The following is a 17536-nucleotide window of genomic DNA, read 5'->3' as shown; positions in this document are numbered from 1 at the left end:
GGCACCATGGCGGCCGCCGAGCAGGAGCGCAAGCGAAAGCCGCCCGAGGCGGAGGCGGGCGGAGAGGAGCCCCCGGCCGAGGAGGAAGAGGAGCGCTGGGTCGGGCCGCTCCCCGGGGAGGCAGCACAGGCGAAGAAGAGGAGAGGTAAGGGAAGGGGCGGTGGGATGTGCTCCGGCTGGGGTCGGGGCGGTGGGATGGCGCGCAGGCCCCACCGGGCGGGAGCGGCCGCGGGGTGAGGGCATTGGCGGGAGCTCGTGTCCTGAGGATGTGTCTCGTGTGTAAAGTGTCCTGGAGCTGTGCCTCGTGTATAAAGTGTTCTGTGCCTCGTGTATAAAGTGTCCTGTGGATATGTCTCGTGTGTAAAGTGTCCTGGAGCTGTGCCTCGTGTGTAAAATGTCCTGTAACTTGTGTGTAAAATGGGCACGCTGGGCCGAAACTTTGGCTGCGGAATTACAGGGCTTGGGTGCCAGGTGCTGAGAAAGTTGAGCCCGGAAAAGTTGAGCCCGGAGCCCGGAAAAGAGAAGTTTATGTCCAGGTCTCACAGCAGCCTTCCAATATCTAAAAGGATTTAACTTGGAAGGAAGCCGGAGACGGACCCCTCGGCAGGAAGGGTAGTGATAGCACCAGGAGTAACTGGTGCAGACTGAAAGAGGGGGAATTCAAGTTAGCTATAAGGGAAAAAAACTCTTTGCTGTGAGGTACTGGCACAGGTTGCCTGGTGGTTTTTTGGGTGCTCCCAACCCTGGCAGTGTTCAAAGCCGGGCTGAATAAAGCTTTGAGCAGCTTGTAGGAGGGGGCTTGGGACTCGATGGTTTTTAGGCTTATTCTAGCCCCTTAATGTTTTATGATATTAAGTCTTTTGCTTTCTCTGGAGGACACAGTCAGGCTAAGAGCCCTGCTGTGCGGGCTGGAGCTGTGCTCTTTATGGGTGTGGAGTTAATCCATCTGTCAGACCACTGCCCTAAGCTGGAGCAGCAGGAGAAGCCTCTAGGCTGTATTTTGGCGCACGGTATTGATGTGTGTGTGCAGCAACTCCCAGCTCTCTGGGTATCACTTTAGGTTTTCTTTAAGTTAAAAAAAAAAAAAAATCTTCATCAGTTGTAAACATGCAAGTTCAGAAAAAATACCATTGCACGGGTGTTAACAAAAATACAGGACTAAACAAAAATCAGAAACAGAACTCAAAATCAGATTATTTTTAGGACAGCCAGTTAAACAGTAAAATAGGTGGATTACCAGCACTTGGGATTGAGACTACAGGACCCCTGTGGGACCACAAATCTCTTAAAAACAACAGGGGTATTCGTGGTTTTAGAATGAAACGAGGTTCAGATGACTTTCTGTTTTCTGGCAGTAACTTAAAAATTGACTTTTAATTAATCAATTAACCAAATTGACTTTGGCTTTTTGGAAACAATAAGACACTTTTGGTAACAGTTGCTTTAAAAGGGAAGAGCAATATGAGCAGCATTTGAGTGGCTTTAGTCCCCAGAAAATCTGTAAGTCTGAGTGTAAAGCCAGAGCTAAAAACCCTTTAATTTTGCTCACACAAAATCCTGCCTGTTTTTTTTACTAAAGTATGAGTAAGCAATACAAGGATAAGTAAAAGACAACAAAATGTAGATGTAACATGAAAAAAAAAAAAACCAACAAAAACCAGCAAAACAACAAACTCGGATTTTTCTTTTTACTCCTTGTAGTTCTTGAATTTGAACATGTTTATCTTGAAAATCTGCCATCGGCCTCGATGTACGAACGCAGTTACATGCACAGAGATGTTATTACACACGTCGCATGTACAAAGTAAGTACTCTTGTTTTACATTGTATTTCTTCCTCTGGGGTGTATTTTTGTGTATGCTAACAAGTTTGCATTGTAGAAGTTTAATGATGGAAAGTTACTGTGTCCTGAGGTGGTTTTTAAAGGGTGGCGGGGTTTTTTTAAAAAGCTAAGTGGTTTACCTAGAACAAGATAAAAGTTGTTTTTATAAGCTAAAGGGGGGGGTCTTAAAGTCCTTGTTAAAATATGCAGGAAATACAGGAATAAGATTGAGTTACTGTCTCTGAAAAAATAGCATTGACCAGAACTTCAGGGATCACACACACGTGCACAGATAGTAACAACCATGAAACCAGACTTAAAATAGGAGTTACATTTACATATTCAAAAAGAATAGTGTTTCTTCAGCTATGAATTTTTATAGATTAATCCAGAATGCACTAAAATATCTGTTTTGTTTTTCCAGGAGTTATAGTGCCCATTCAGAATGATTGTCACAGTAATTTCTTGAGGTTTCATTCTCTGCACAGTGTGAATTCTAGTGCAAATTACTGACCAGTGAGAAGGTGCATAATTTGTGCATCTGTTTTTTTGCAATTATTTTTCTTTTGTAATTGTAGGACAGATTTTATCATAACGGCCAGTCATGATGGACATGTAAAATTCTGGAAGAAAATAGAAGAAGGGATTGAGTTTGTTAAACACTTCCGAAGTCACTTGGGTAAAAAATTGTTCTTTTTTTCTAAAGGACCTCACTTTTTCCTCTCCCTTGCCCTTAGTTTGTAGAGAGAGTGCAAATAGAGAGATTCTGGGGTTCCTTTAGTGCAGTCAGAGATTAAATATCTACCATCTTCCTTTTATTCTTCTGTCCTGTTACGTTTTGGCCCCAAACTCTGGCAGGGATAGGATGAAAATAAAATGTGTGGGACTCTGCTTGCACAGATCCCCTACAGCCTTTGCATTGCCTTGTGCCCTTCTTGTGGGGACAGAATCTGGGTCATAAGTGAACAAGTTAGATACACAAAAGTGTTCACAAAATCCAGAGAAGCTTGAAAATGTTGCTTTAAATAAGGGTACCTTGGTCTTGTTTATCCTTTGCAGTCTGGAAAAAAAAAAGCAATTATTTTCATGTGGAAGTACTGTAATTGTAAATTCTGAATTATTGTTGTAATTATCAGATGTATTGCAATTAAGAGAAACTGTAACCAAATTTTCTTAGCTAATGAGTACACAAAGCTTTTCAGCACTATGCTAAGCATTAAATAGGCTGGACAGAAAATGCTGTTCTCAATGATATTAGAAATTATGATATGACTAAAGGAAAACAAACAGTTTGATATGCAGAATGTTACAGTAAGAAAAATATTTAATAATAGGCAGTAAAAGTATTGTTTTATTTTAGACTTACAAGAAATGTTAAAGCTTGCTTTTGATCTTAACTATCAGCTTTTTATATATAGAAGCAAAATATGAGGACAAAACCCACCATGTGAAAGTCAGCATTGTGATAACTTTATGAAGGCTCGACTGCAGAGTAGTTTGGAGTGTGGTGGGTGTAATAGTCTGTAGAGTTCTGCTGCTATTACCTTGTTGAGAGATGCAAGCTGAGAAGCACATGATGTTTACCCCATCATAATGTTCTCAATTTATTAAAATCAACATTTTAAACTAAGCTTACTGCCATTATAATAATTTACTGTGTTTTTGGTATATTGTTCATTGTCACATACCCGAGTTCAAACAGTGAGAGGCTATAAAGTGTTGTTTTGTGAATTTTTTTAAAAGTAGTATTTTATTGAAATCAGGTAGAGTTTTAAATGGAAAAGGTGACAAAACAGTTGGGAAACAGGTTTATACCTCTGTAGGTTTTCCCTATATAATACTGAAATGAAGGATCTCCTTCCTGTTTATTAATAGTATCTCAACTTAATTCACAGGTGTCATTGAGAGTATTGCTGTTAGTTCAGAGGGGGCATTATTCTGCTCAGTTGGAGATGACAAAGCAATGAAGGTGTTTGATGTAGTCAACTTTGACATGATCAACATGCTGAAACTTGGGTAAGTTATTTAGTTCTCCGAAGTGTTTGTTTGAGATTATCAGTGGGGGTTGTTTTGCTAAAACACCATTAGTCAGTAATTTGGGGTTCTGGAGTTCTTCCCCTTCCCCCATGACCCAGTCAAATCAAGCTGAGTAAATTGCATTGTCTGAAATGAATCTTGTCTAGGTTTGAATAGACAGGTGTCTGCCAAGGAAGATTGGAGCCTCCCTTGGAATGCAAGCCCCCCCCCCCTCCCCCCAGCTCCTTTTTCCAAATTATTATAAATTTACAATTAAAAGGCTGTCAGGCAAAGATTTTGGGAATAGGTATAGCAATTCTTTACTAGAGCTATTAAAATACAAATGTTATAGTACAAAATAATAAGCAAACAAACAAACAAGGAATCCCAGAACAAAAGAAAAAACAAAGAAAACCTCTGACAGAGTCAGAAAATACAACCTGATGCTCTGTTAATCAGGGCATTGGAACCAGTCCAAAGTCGGCCCTCCTGGAGTGGCGGGTGTGTCCTGATGGAAGCAGAGATGATGGTCCTGTGAAGCCCAGGGGTCCAGAGATGGGTCTGGTCTTCCTTTGAGGGTCCCCTGGGAAACACCCGGAGTGCCTGGTGATACCTGTGGGTCCTTTTTATCTCGGTGTAAATGGCTGCTCCTCTGCTTTCTAGTAGAGCATCTCCCAGTAGGGTGATGAAACGTGTCATGGCACTGGTGAGCTTTGATGGTCTATTAACAGAAGATATTCCCATGAGGTAGTAAAAGACTGAGCAGAGATAAGAGATAATACCCCACTGGGTTTTTAACAGCTGGCTTGTTATCAGAGAAGGCAGTTACTCCCTCCCTTTTGGAGTTACAACAGATAAGAAAAACAAACCTTTGGTTAGCTCTTTGTTTTGGTCAAGTACCCTTAAGTATCCAACATTCAGTTTCCTTGGTAACTCATGGGGAAAAAATTATTTTAAAAAGGAGCAAACCTAACCCTGACAAATCCAATGGCTGGAGACTGCCTGATTGGATAAAAAGATCTACTACGGCAGCAGTAAAAGAGAGGAGTAGGAAAGGAGCTTCCTCAGTGTTAGATATTATGCACAAACATGTGGGATTTCTTCAAATATTTAGCTAGGCTTAGTTTCTTTCAGTTTGGCAGTGAATTTAAAAATTCCAGCCTATTAGTAGATCCATTAGAGAAGGGATTTGGCCTGTGTGTATTGTCTCCTTTGTTGTCATAGGGATGCAATTTCCTTTTTCCACTAGAAACAATACTGTTGTTTTCCTTAGTCTTGTAACAGTTCTGTAGTTACACAGTGTGTAGCTAAAGGATCTGGGAGGAACTGGAATGGACGTTACAGGAATTATAACAATACCAAAGAAAAACAAGCCCCGCTCTGTTAAAAGGGTGGATTTGAAGGGCTGGAGGGTCAATGAATGCTACATCAAGAACAGTAGAAATACTGATTTCTCCACAAGCCTTTTAGAATTAGAAAACATTCTTCACAGTCTATGATGTATTGGTTAATTTTGAAACTGAGTAGAAGTATAAAGTCAGGGAGAAGAGCTTTTACATAGGAGCATCTAATAAAAGCATATGCTCTCTGCTTTGTTATGGTTTTAGTACCATTCTGCAGATATTGTACTTCACATATAAGAATTTATTCACTCTTGGCTGTCTGTTATGGAAAAATTCCAGTTAGGCTTCATCTTTTTTGTTTTGCTGTATTTTTTACGTAGCAGCCTTGTACTGTTACTACGTAATTGGTAAAATTATAGAAAAAAGAAAATAAGAGTCAAAAAAGCACCCCATATCTTCAGAGCTTTCCAGTTCTAAGTAGTCTGTACACCATGGCTCTGTGCAAATTCCCATGCTCTGTGCTTCTGCAGTGATCTGGAGAAGATTGGCTGTTTCTGCAGAGACTTCATATTTATTTATTTGATCCTCTTCTTTCCAATGAACCTGAGATGAAGTGTTTGTTCCTCTTTACTGACAGACATTGAAAATCCAAATTATTGGTGTCTGTCATAATGTCAGAATATCATCAGTCCATTATCATTTGTTTGTTTGATTTGCAAAAAGATACTAAACATGAATTTCCTATGGAGACTAATTTTTTTGATGTTTGCCATTTTGTTTGAGTTCTAGACTTCAGAATCTTTGCTTACAGAGTTTTAAACAGATATAACGCATATTATTGACTGTATCTCTGACTTGTTTTATTTGTAGATTGCGCTTTTGCAAGTAGCAAGTGAGTTCCTTTTTAAATGCACTCACAGCCCTTACTGAGTATAGGGGGATTGTCTTAATTTTATTTGTATCACTTCTTGGAGATTTTGTGGTGTTTTTTCTGGCAAGAAATAGTTGAACTTTTCCATAAGTGTATGGCAGAGTTTCAGTTGTCTTCATTTTTACTGAGTCATTACACACTTAACAGGTGGATTAGAAATAGTATTGACATATAAGTATATATTGACATATAAGTAGAGTACTATTTATTAATGCCACTTGGGCTTTTTATCTGGATTTATGTCCAAATCCCTCCTTACTACCCACTTTCTACTTGGACTATCACAGCCTCTTTATAAAACAATAGAGGGAACAGAAACTGGTAGTCATCCACTGAATGTTATTTCTTGGTAAAGCTTGTCTATAATATCCTGAATATTAGCAAGATATGTATTAGCAAAGCTAGTAAGTAAGGTTTAAAATTTGCTTCTGATGTTTGATTTCAAGTTTACAGCATAACTTGATTCTTACCTAAATAAAACTATTCCTTATTTGTTTTTAAATTTTCGTTCCTTTCTACTCTGTTGCAGCTACCACCCTGGCCAATGTGAATGGGTCTATTGCCCTGGAGATGCCATATCTTCTGTTGCAACATCTGAGAAAAGCACAGGAAAAATATTCATATATGATGGGCGAGGAAATAACCAGCCACTTCATGTTTTTGACAAACTCCATATGTCCCCACTCACCCAGATACGCCTGAACCCTGTCTTCAAAGTAGTTGTGTCCTCTGACAAGTCTGGAATGATTGAGTACTGGACTGGTACTCCTCATGAATATAAATTTCCCAAGAATGTGAACTGGGAGTATAAAACGGATACTGATCTATATGAATTTGCTAAATGCAAGGCTTACCCATCCAGTATAAGTTTTTCACCTGATGGCAAGAAAATGGCCACTCTTGGGTCCGACAGAAAAGTCAGAATTTTTCGTTTTCTGACGGGAAAGCTCATGAGAGTCTTTGATGAATCCCTGAGTGTGAGTTTTGTCTTGTTTCTCCTTCTTTGAAATGTTTTCTCTGTTTACTTAAAGTTGTTTGTCAGCACATTCACCTAACTTATCATTTATTTCTAAAGACAAGCTTTCTTCCTATATTTTTCTTGCAAAAAGTCCTTCTGTGTTCTCTTGTTTGTCTCTTAGCTTCCTTTGCTCCTAAATGAATTCTTAGTGGTTTGTGTTACCTGCACAGTGAAACAGATTTGTTGATTTTCATTTGTGTTTTCATGCTGTTGATTACATTTTACTAGAAAGCAATTGTTGGAGATGGTGGAAAATTCCCATTGCAAATAACATCATAATAATGAATTAAATTTGTCATCTTCTAAGGAATTTGCTGGACAACTGCACACTGTCATGTGCTTAAGCCTAGTCCTACAATATGCCTGTTGTATGGTTAAAGTAAAGACAGTATTACTTGTATTTACTTAAATTCTTCAGCTGAGTTTGAGTGAAGTGATCTCACTTGAATTCAGTATTTTCTAATCATGTGAATCAGTGTTTTACTGGATAAAAAGTTTAAAATCTGCTAATATAGTAGTTCTGGGGGTTTTTTTGTAGATGTTTACTGAACTTCAGCAGATGAGACAACAGCTGCCTGACATGGAGTTTGGCCGACGTATGGCAGTCGAGCGTGAGCTGGAGAAAGTGGATGCAGTGAGATTAATTAATATAATTTTTGATGAAACTGGACACTTTGTTCTCTATGGAACAATGTTGGGCATTAAGGTCATCAATGTAGAGACTAACAGGTAAGTTCCAGTGACACGCATCAAGATAATTTTCTGTTTTAAAGTCTTTACTCAGTGAAACTTAAAACATATTTAAAACTCAATATGTCTGTGGAGGTGTCTAATCTTTTGGTGTTGTTATTTGAGAGCCTTACATTACATTGTAGAGAAGGTACTCCCATTCTTTGTAAAGAGTCACTGCAGTTTAGAGTGTAGACAAATGAGGAGAAAACATGGCAAGCACATGTGTATTAATATTAATATGTAACTAATCGATTAATCTCTGGCTAACTGGATGGGATAATGTAAAGGTGGATCATTTAGTTGGGATTTTATTGCATAAGGAGACTGGCTGGAAAATTAAGGTAGCATGTTTAAATAGAGAAACTTCATAAGAACGATTAGTAAATAATGATTTTGAGATTTTGCTCTGAATCTTAACAGTCAAAAAGGAGACGTTCTTGATTGTGAGCAGCTGAACATTTCACCTCTTTACATCTTGTACTTCAGGTGTATTCGTATCTTGGGGAAACAAGAGAACATCAGAATGATGCAACTGGCTTTGTTCCAAGGAGTAGCAAAGAAACATCGTGCAGCAATCACTATAGAGATGAAGGCATCTGAAAATCCTGTTCTCCAGAATATTCAGGCAGATCCAACAATAATCTGCACAGCTTTTAAAAAAAACAGGTTTTACATGGTGTGTATGTAGTTCTTATTTAAATAGCTCCATTATTGTATTGATTTGTCTGCATCATTTTTTGTTTTTCTCTTTGCACCTTTGTTGTCCTTTTTGTAGTTGCAAATGCAGCTTTTACAAAGGAGCCCTTAATGTTACAAGTATATTTAGAATTTTCATCGTGAACTATCTATACATTAACTAGAAACAGCTGTAATATTTTCATAGATTTTTATTCCTCAGAGAAGATGATATCCTTTTGTTCTTGTTGGAAAAAAACCTAAGTAAGAACATTTTAAAAACTAACCAGATTTTATAAGGAAACAATAAGTAACTGTATGCATAAAATATAATAGGAAAAAAAGATTCAGACCAGAATCAAGACTTTAACACTAATGACGTTATAGGCAACTAAGAAAGAAGTCATCATCCTGTTCATAGTTAGGTTTTTAGGTGAGATGGAACCAAACAGACGAGCAATTTCATAGTGGTTAGTAGCTGATTTGAGAGGTCATAGCCATAGGAGTTAGAGAGTGGTCCTTAAATCTGATGGCTTTCTATAGTTTTATATTAATGCAGTATTGGAATAAGAGGTTTCATTTTAACTTTGTATCACAACTACAAAGCACAACTAATCCTTTTGGCATTAAAACCTGCCAGCTTTGTCTGAGTATAGCAGAACAGCCTGATATTCTTCACCTCATTTTAAAGAAAAGGTGCTGAACTCGTGCAGACTCCTGTTGTAAAGGGGAAAGTTTAACAAGATATTATTAAAAGTTACTTGGATTTGCATGTAGTTTTACTGGAATTTGTGATTCTGGAAATGCTGGTAACACAACACTGCAGTGCAAGGATAGACTGTCTATGAATTGTCCTTGTACATTTCAAATTGAATTGAGTGTTCAACAGGTTGAATAATTATATTGATGTGTTGGGGGCAGAGCAGTATGTATTTTAAGAGGAAAAAAAGGAAAAAGCAGTTAACCTTCTGTTCTTTTGTGCTTCAGTTTACTAAACGTGAACCAGAAGACACGAAGAGTGCAGATTCTGACAGAGATGTATTTAATGAGAAACCTTCTAAAGAAGAGGTGATGGCAGCCACTCAGGCAGAAGGTCCCAAAAGAGTGTCAGACAGTGCCATCATCCACACAAGCATGGGAGACATTCATATCAAGCTTTTTCCTGTTGAGTATGTATTTGCTGTTTTTTCTGTTGTTTTGGTTTTGATGCTTTCTTCTGTACTTGTGGTTGCAGTAGCCAAGACTTATCTTATACTAGAAATAATTATTTTCTTTCCTCTTTTCTACTGTCTTTGTTTCCTGACAGTTTCTTAATATGCTGAGGTAGAAATGTGATTCTTAACAAACAAAAATAAAGTAGGGTAAAAATAGGTCTAAATAACTGTCTGGGCACAGAAGTTTTTGAAATTGTATTTGGGTTTATTTACTTATTGGTTCAGGGAAGGTATTTCTTTCTTGACTTTTATTATTGGACAGGTCATGATACTCTTCTGTGTCAGCTCTGTATTGTAAGGCAATGCTGTTTGCATAGATGTTGAAAAAGAGTGATGATGGTGGCAGCAGCAGTAGATTTGGCAGCAGATCTGTGCAAGCCAGAAAAATAGTAGTCGCAACTTCCAAATGTGGCCAGTGTACTACAGTTTGTTATTGTAGCTCCTTTGAAAGCAATACAACATTTACACCAGCATATAATACTCGTGTTGTGCATATCCAAAACCAGGCATAGAATTGAAAAGTTTCATGCGTGACAATTGCTAAAATCAGTGTGTCTTATCTTTCCTTTGTGATGCAAAAATTGCAAATATTCTGTTATTTAACAGGAAATATATATAATATATTGCTATGCATAGAAACCTAAATTATGTAGATGTACTTCATGCTTCTCCAGAACAAATTTGTGTTTGGTCATAAGCACAGACAAGGCAACCTCAATTCTACCCTCTAGGGCTACCAGACTTCTACTGCAGTCTTCACCAGTGTTTCCTTGCATCAGGCTCTGGTTTCTGGAATTCATATTTATATCATATAATTAGGTTGCAGTAGGTATTTGCTATAGGGTGCAGTAATGGTACAGCTCCTGCCAGTGAGTGACAGGCCAAGCTACATTAATTATTTTTTTCTTTTTTTAATTGTCATGCTAATATATCATACCTGCACGCACAGTATTGCAAGGTGTTTCACTGCTATGTTCTGTATGCAATTTTAAATACAGCATTACTAGGGTTGGTTATTGTTAGGTTTGTCCTTTCTTATTGTAGTATTTTCTCCCAGCTGAGCTTTAATTTAAAATCTTATTAGTGTGATTAAAACTTTAAAGAAGAGCACCTAGAATATGGCTCTCCGTACGCCCTTGAATTCTTCAGTCATTTTGCTGTGAAATAAAGTTGTGAATGACTGTGTACCACTCAGCAAGAGCTGGGACTATCATGTAGTCTCTTCCATGAGTTATGCCATTGGTGCTCTTTTTCCCAGGATAGCTTAGAGTGTCACTAAAACCTAAGCTAATGATCCTTTTCAGAGGTAGAGTAGAGTGACTCTACAGCTGTGGACTCAACTTGGCCATTTTCTCCTTAATGGGAAAATGTGTGACTGTGTAAACCCATCAGTGTAGATCTCTGGCTCCTAATCGTTTTTATAACAGCTGAAGAGCCATTGTAAAAAAATCTCACTTTGGTAGAAACTCTAAGAAGTAAAAAATCAAATCACAAAGGCAAAGTGGTTGGCCCTTTTTATTCCATCAACAATAAGATTCCATCTCTTCACCAAACAGTGTTGGTGAATAGTTTCAAAGAATAACTGGCTGTACTGACAGCAAGTTCTGTAATAAGAAAACATTTTAGTTTTACATTTTTACTTCTTGCATGCAACACTTGACACCTTTGCATGTATATCTTGAAGTGTAGAGGCAAAAGGGTGAAAAACTTTCTGCTTATGGAGCAAACATAGTTTATCTGCAAAATGAGTAGTGCAGATAGAAAGCTGGGGAATCTACAGTCAGTGGTGCCTTGAACTAGGCCTTGAGGAGACAGAGTTGGTTTCTGGCTCAGATGGTTTAATCCCAGCCAGCAACAAAGCCCCCCCCAGATCCACTTGCTCACATCCCCATTGGTGGAATGGGAGAGCACTGGAAGAATAAGAACACTTGTGAGTTGTGAGGTACAGACTGTTCAATAGGGAAAGCAAAAGGCACACACCCAAGCAAAGCAAAACAAGGAACATGGACAGGCAGATGTTTCACTATTTCCAAGAAAACAGGGCTCCGTCACGTGGAGTGTGTATATGGGAAGGCAAATCCCCATTACTCTGCACGTCCCCTGCTTTTTTCCTCAGCTTTTACGTGCAGAACATGATGCCTTATGTGCAGTGGAGCATCCCTGTGGTCAGCTGGGTCTCCTCTGAGCTCCTACAGCCCCAGCCTCCTCATTGGGTTGGATGAGGAGCAGAAAAGGGCTCTGTGCGTAAGACAGTGCATAAACCCTGCTCAGCAACAGCCCAAACATCCCTGTGCTATCACTATGACTGCTGCCTTTCTGTGTAATCATGTGTAATCATGCAGCTTTGTACTTCTCAAGCTTTTTGCTTTCAGCTCTGGGTTTGAGGAGGTGGAGACTTGTTGTTTCCTTATTCAGCGAAATCCCTTCCTACAGAGTCCTGAAACACTGCCCAGCACAATAGGGTCTTAGTCCTAGCTGAAATCTTTACGGCCTTATCACCAGACAAATCTTACAGCCTGTGTTTTCTGTTACATGATTTTAGGTGCCCCAAAACAGTGGAAAACTTCTGTGTGCACAGCAGGAATGGTTACTACAATGGACACATAATTCACCGCATCATCAAGGTAACTTGAAAGGTGTTAATTTTTTGTTAATTTACATAACGTGCTCTGGTTGTCAGTCCTCTGTTAACATTTCCCTTTCCCTTCTGTACACAGGATTGTTGGACTGGCTTTAGAGTTCCTTGTAAACTCTGACCAACTCTGTTCTAAACAGCTTTAGCAGTTATTAAAGTTGTTGTAGTTTTTCTGCAACTGATAAGGTAGCAGCAGAAAACTGAAAATTGAAAGATGAGTTCAGCTATCCTGCTTAAATTAAAACATTGTTTGATGTCATAAAGCCTTTCTTGTAAGGCTTCTTATTTCTATCACACCAGAATTCAGTAATAGAGCCTAAGAATTTGCAAAAGGTTAGTCAGGTTTCTGTCCTTCACTAGCAGGAATAGCAGGTAACCTTGCTTTTACACAAGCACTTGATAGACGCTTAGAAAAGCCTTAAATGCTTTCTCCCTTACACACAACATTTTAACACATTTTGTTGAAAGGTTTGAAGTAAGTTTGAAAAAAAAGTCACCAAGCATATAACACTAGTGGTTATGTATTCTATGCAATAATGTGATAACATACAATTTCTATGCAGGGTTTCATGATTCAGACTGGTGACCCAACTGGTACAGGAATGGGAGGTGAAAGTATCTGGGGAGGAGAATTTGAAGATGAGTTTCATTCAACGTTACGACACGACAGACCATACACCCTCAGCATGGCTAATGCAGGACCAAACACCAATGGATCCCAGTTTTTTATAACAGTAGTGCCAACTGTAAGTAATACTAAAAGCTCAATTTAAGGCCTGAGAGGCTATGTAGATAGTAAAAAAATCAACTTTTTTCTCATGGAAAAAGTAACACACTAGTACTTAATTTACAAAGAAATGATGCACACAATGTGTGGTATGTAGGCTTCACTGAAACTGTCCCTTAAGAGACAGAAATACTTTTCCATCACTTGTGATCAAGAAGCCTTTTGCCTTTAAATGGAGTGAGGGTAGTATAAAATTCCTAGGCATGTCTGCAATTATGTATTACTAGAGTATCTTATGTTATTAGCACTGGTTTAAACTTGATGGAAACCTAGGTATTGCTTAGGTTTTTTGGATATGGTGCCAGGATGTCTCTTTAATATTGCCTAATTGTAGCTACATAAAGAAGCCAGTGTTCAGATTTGAAGATCTCATTTGATCTCTGTTCAGAGCCAACAGTAGAAATTTTGGTATGTGAATCTAAGACATAAAAACCAAATCCTTAAAAGTAACACTTGCAAAAACTGCATTCTTATAGCACTTCAAAGTAATTTTAAAAAACACCCATCTACCACAGTTCTGAGGTTTATTAAGTTATGTGAGAGCCTATATTCAAATTGGGCATACTATATGAGTATTGAATTGGGTAGCATTCTGTACTGGCACTTAAAATTCCTCTGTGAAAATACCAGGAAATAGACTAAAACAACATTTCTGTGAACTGAGACTACACTTTAAAATAAACTATAAAATGCTATTGCACTGGTAGAATATGACTGCTGTAGTACTTTAAGAAAGCAATTGAAAAGGTAAGTTCAAATGCATATGAATATGTGTTAGCTGCATTCTAGATTTTCCTGCATACTAGTATTTACAGGGTGTTAGGTTCCATAGTCTGGACACACAAAATGTATCCATGTATATTTACTCGTTGTTTTGTTTTTTTTTTTTTGGTACCTATCAATGCTGCTTTTAATTTTAACATGCTTTTCTTTTTCTCCTTCTGTGCTCTCCAACAGCCATGGCTTGACAACAAGCACAGTGTGTTTGGACGGGTGACTAAAGGAATGGAAGTTGTTCAGAGAATCTCAAATGTCAAAGTCAATCCCAAAACTGACAAACCCTATGAGGATATCAGCATCATTAATATAACAGTGAAGTAAGGCAGGCATTGAAGGTTCCTGTTACCTCTGCACTTTGAGGGGTAACAAGTTGTGACGTGGTGTGGACCCTCACAGAGGACTCCAATCTACTTCTGTACACTTTTTACAAAGGGCCCAGATTGGCCCAAGGAGGTTACAACCTCCTGACTCCATTGGTCACTATGACCATCAAAGTCTCTCTCAGAGAAGAACTATGCAAAACATACTGATAAATTCTAAGAATACACATTGTTTACATGAAGCAGTGTGAAAATCAGGCTGCAAAAGTTCCAACACTTGGAAGCAAAAAAATGCAGGGGCGACAGGTTCCAGCTTAAGCAGAAGAAAAACTGAGCATGTGGGACCCACCCAGAAAGGGACCTAGGAAGAACAAACATCTTGGATAGTTCCTAGATACAGCAAATACCCGGACAGATCAATCACCAGTTCTATTATTTTTAATGTACCTAAAGTGCCCTAATTCTGTATTTCTGGTAACTTTGTACTTTGAAGTAAAAACATCTGCATGTTTCTTACAAGGTCTGCTGTCTTTCTTGCATTTCTCCTATGCAAAATTAAAGATAAAAACCCCCACCATGTCCCATGATAGTGTTTGTAACTTCTTCACATTTATTTGCATCTTTTATATTTAATTAATCTGTTTCACTGTACTGAAACCTTTGAACAAGGAAAAGGTCAGAAATACTAAGCTGAGTAAACTTCTCAATCTCTTGTATGTGTATCAAAAATTAGATTAAGTTGTACTGTTTGCTATGAAAAGCAAACAATGTAATCTACCTCTACTCTTTAAAGGTAGTGTGTACCTGTTTTCTCTGTCCAATGGCAATAATCAGCTCTTAAAATGCCAGTGTATAAAGTCCTTTGCAATTTGTTTGGTTTTTCCAGTGATTTTTTTTTCTTTCCGTGTTTGCTTTATTTTAGCCTAGTGAGTTTTGTTTTTTTTTTCCTAGCTTCATTTTTAGCCCAAGTCCTACAAACATTACTGCTTCTATTGAAATACTTAATTTATTTTAAACTGTGATAGTCACCTAAACTAAGCTTTTCATCAGCTGTTCTGACAGAGTTATGGAACAGAACCAAAGCATCATTAAGCTGAAAAAACCTAGTAAGGTCAGTAAGTCAAACATTAACCCCACAACCCCACCATCTTTACCATTAAACCATGTCCCCAGGTACCACATCCATATGGTTTTTGAAGACTTCCTGGGATGGTGACTCCACCACTTCTCTGGGCACTCTATTCCAATAACTGACCCCATTTCAGTGATGAATTTTTTTGTAATGTCCAATGGTAATCTGAGGCCATTTCGTCTTGTCCTGTCATTAGTTAGCTGGGAGAAGAGACCACTACCCACCTCGCAACATCCTCTTTTCAGGCAGTTGTAGAGATTGATAAGGTCTTCCTGGAGTCTCCTTCTCAGCTGCTCCTCACAGGACTGGTGCTTCAGAGCCTTCACCAGCACCTCAATGTCCTTTCTAAATTGAGAGGCCCAGAACTTGGCCCAGCACTCAAGCTGTGGCCTCAGCAGTGCCCAGCACAGGGGGACAATCCCTGCCCTGCTCCTGCTGCCCACACCATTGCTGATCCAGGCCAGGATGCCCTTGGCCTTCTTGGCCCCCTGGGCACACCCTGCCTCATGTTCAGTCACTGTCACCAGCACCCCCAGGTCCTTTCCAGCCACTCTGCCCCAGCCTGTGGCCCTGCCTGGGGCTGTTGTGACCCAAGGGCAGGACCCAGCCCTGGGCCTTGTTGAACCTCACACCACTGGCCTCAGCCCATGATCCAGCCTGTCCAGATCCCTCTGCAGAGCCTTCCTGTCCTCCAGCAGATCAGCACTGCCACCCAGACTGGTGTCATGCAAGAATTTAACTGAGGGTGCACCTGATCATCAATAAAGTCATTAAGCAAGACTGGCTCCACTGCTGAGCTCTGGGTAACAGCACCTGTGTCCAGGAGGTAACTCCCCTCACCATCACCCTTGGGAACAGCCATCCAGACAGTTTTTTAACCCATGAACTGTGCACCTGACCAAGCCCTGAGCAGCCAGATTCTCCAGGGGAATGCTTTGGGACACAGTGTCAAAGGCTTCAGTAAAGTTCAAGCAGAAAACATCCCCAAGCTTTTCTCATCCACTGTGTGTGTCACAGTGCCGTAGAAAGAGATCAGGTTTGTCAAGCAGGACCTGCATTTCACAAAACCACAGTGGCTGGCCCTCCAAACCCTGTTTTGTACATGGCACTCAGAATGAGCTGCTCCAGGATCTTCTCTGGCACCAGGTTTAGGCTGACCTGCACTTCCCCTGATCCACCTTCAGATCCTTCTTGTAGACAGGTGTTAGAGTTGCCAACTTGTAGCCACCTCCTCCATCAGCCAGGACTGCTAAATGAAGTGTCTTAAAATGATTTAAAGCTCTTCCAACCAGTTCCATCAGTAACCTTGGTGGACCCCATCTGGTCCCACAGACTTGCAGCTAAGTGGTCTAGCAAGTACTAACCCACCTCTTCCTGAATTATGAGGGCTTCATTTTGCTCCTCATACCTGTCTTCTACTTCTGAGGACGGGATACTCTTGGTATTACTGTTAAAAACTGAGACAAAGAAGGCATTTTTTCTTTATCCTTTGTCACTGTTTTCCTCTGCATATAATAAAGGATGGAGATTCTCACTGGCCCTCATTTTGTTCCTGATGTATTGCAAAAATATTTTTTGTTGTCTTTTTCAGTATTGAAATCAAGTATTTCACGGCTTTGGCCCTTCTGATTTTCTCCCTGCATAAACTCCTAGCATCCTTGTAGTCCTGCTGAGTTGCCTGCCCTTTCTTCCAGAGGTTATAAAATCTCTCTCCCCATGTTCCAACCAGAGCTCCTTGTTGAGCCAGGCTGTCCTTTCCCCGTGACAGACCCAGCACCCAGGGAGACCACTTGTAGCTGGGATTTCCTTCTGCCTTCCTGGATTCCACTGCCCTTCAGGATTACCTCCTACAGGACTCTCTCAACTAGTTTCCTAAACAGGCCCTAGTCTGCCATCTGAACATCCAAACGTAGCAGAGCTGCTGACCCCTATCCTTACTTCTCCAAGGAGCAAGACACCTCCTTTTGTGATCACCTTGCCCAAGACAGCCTCCAAACATCACATCACTCACTCAGCTTTCTCTGCTCACAAACAGCAGGTTCACAATGAAAGCTCAGACAAAGAGCTCAAGCTGTTGTGGATCTGGTCCTGTCACTATGCTGCTTAGTTAAATCTACTCTATGAACAATAA

General features: G+C 39.6%; 1 protein-coding gene across 1 annotated transcript; it reads left to right on the top strand.

Annotated features, from left to right (window-relative positions):
• Positions 1 to 6: 6 nt before the first annotated feature.
• Positions 7 to 14786, top strand: PPWD1 (peptidylprolyl isomerase domain and WD repeat containing 1; the record flags this gene model as incomplete). Its single annotated transcript, XM_083884480.1, has 11 exons — positions 7 to 145; positions 1702 to 1804; positions 2401 to 2501; positions 3718 to 3838; positions 6642 to 7089; positions 7669 to 7859; positions 8349 to 8538; positions 9525 to 9706; positions 12294 to 12375; positions 12950 to 13132; positions 14131 to 14786. The coding sequence occupies 11 exons, from the start codon at positions 7 to 9 to the stop codon at positions 14272 to 14274; spliced, it is 1884 nt and encodes a 627-aa protein (XP_083740606.1). The 3' UTR covers positions 14275 to 14786.
• Positions 14787 to 17536: the final 2750 nt, after the last annotated feature.

The sequence above is a fragment of the Zosterops lateralis genome (assembly GCF_965231275.1).
Source record: "Zosterops lateralis genome assembly, chromosome: Z".
NCBI lineage: Eukaryota > Metazoa > Chordata > Aves > Passeriformes > Zosteropidae > Zosterops > Zosterops lateralis.
Note: the sequence above shows the minus strand (reverse complement) of the source record. Positions and strands in the feature narration are given on the sequence as shown.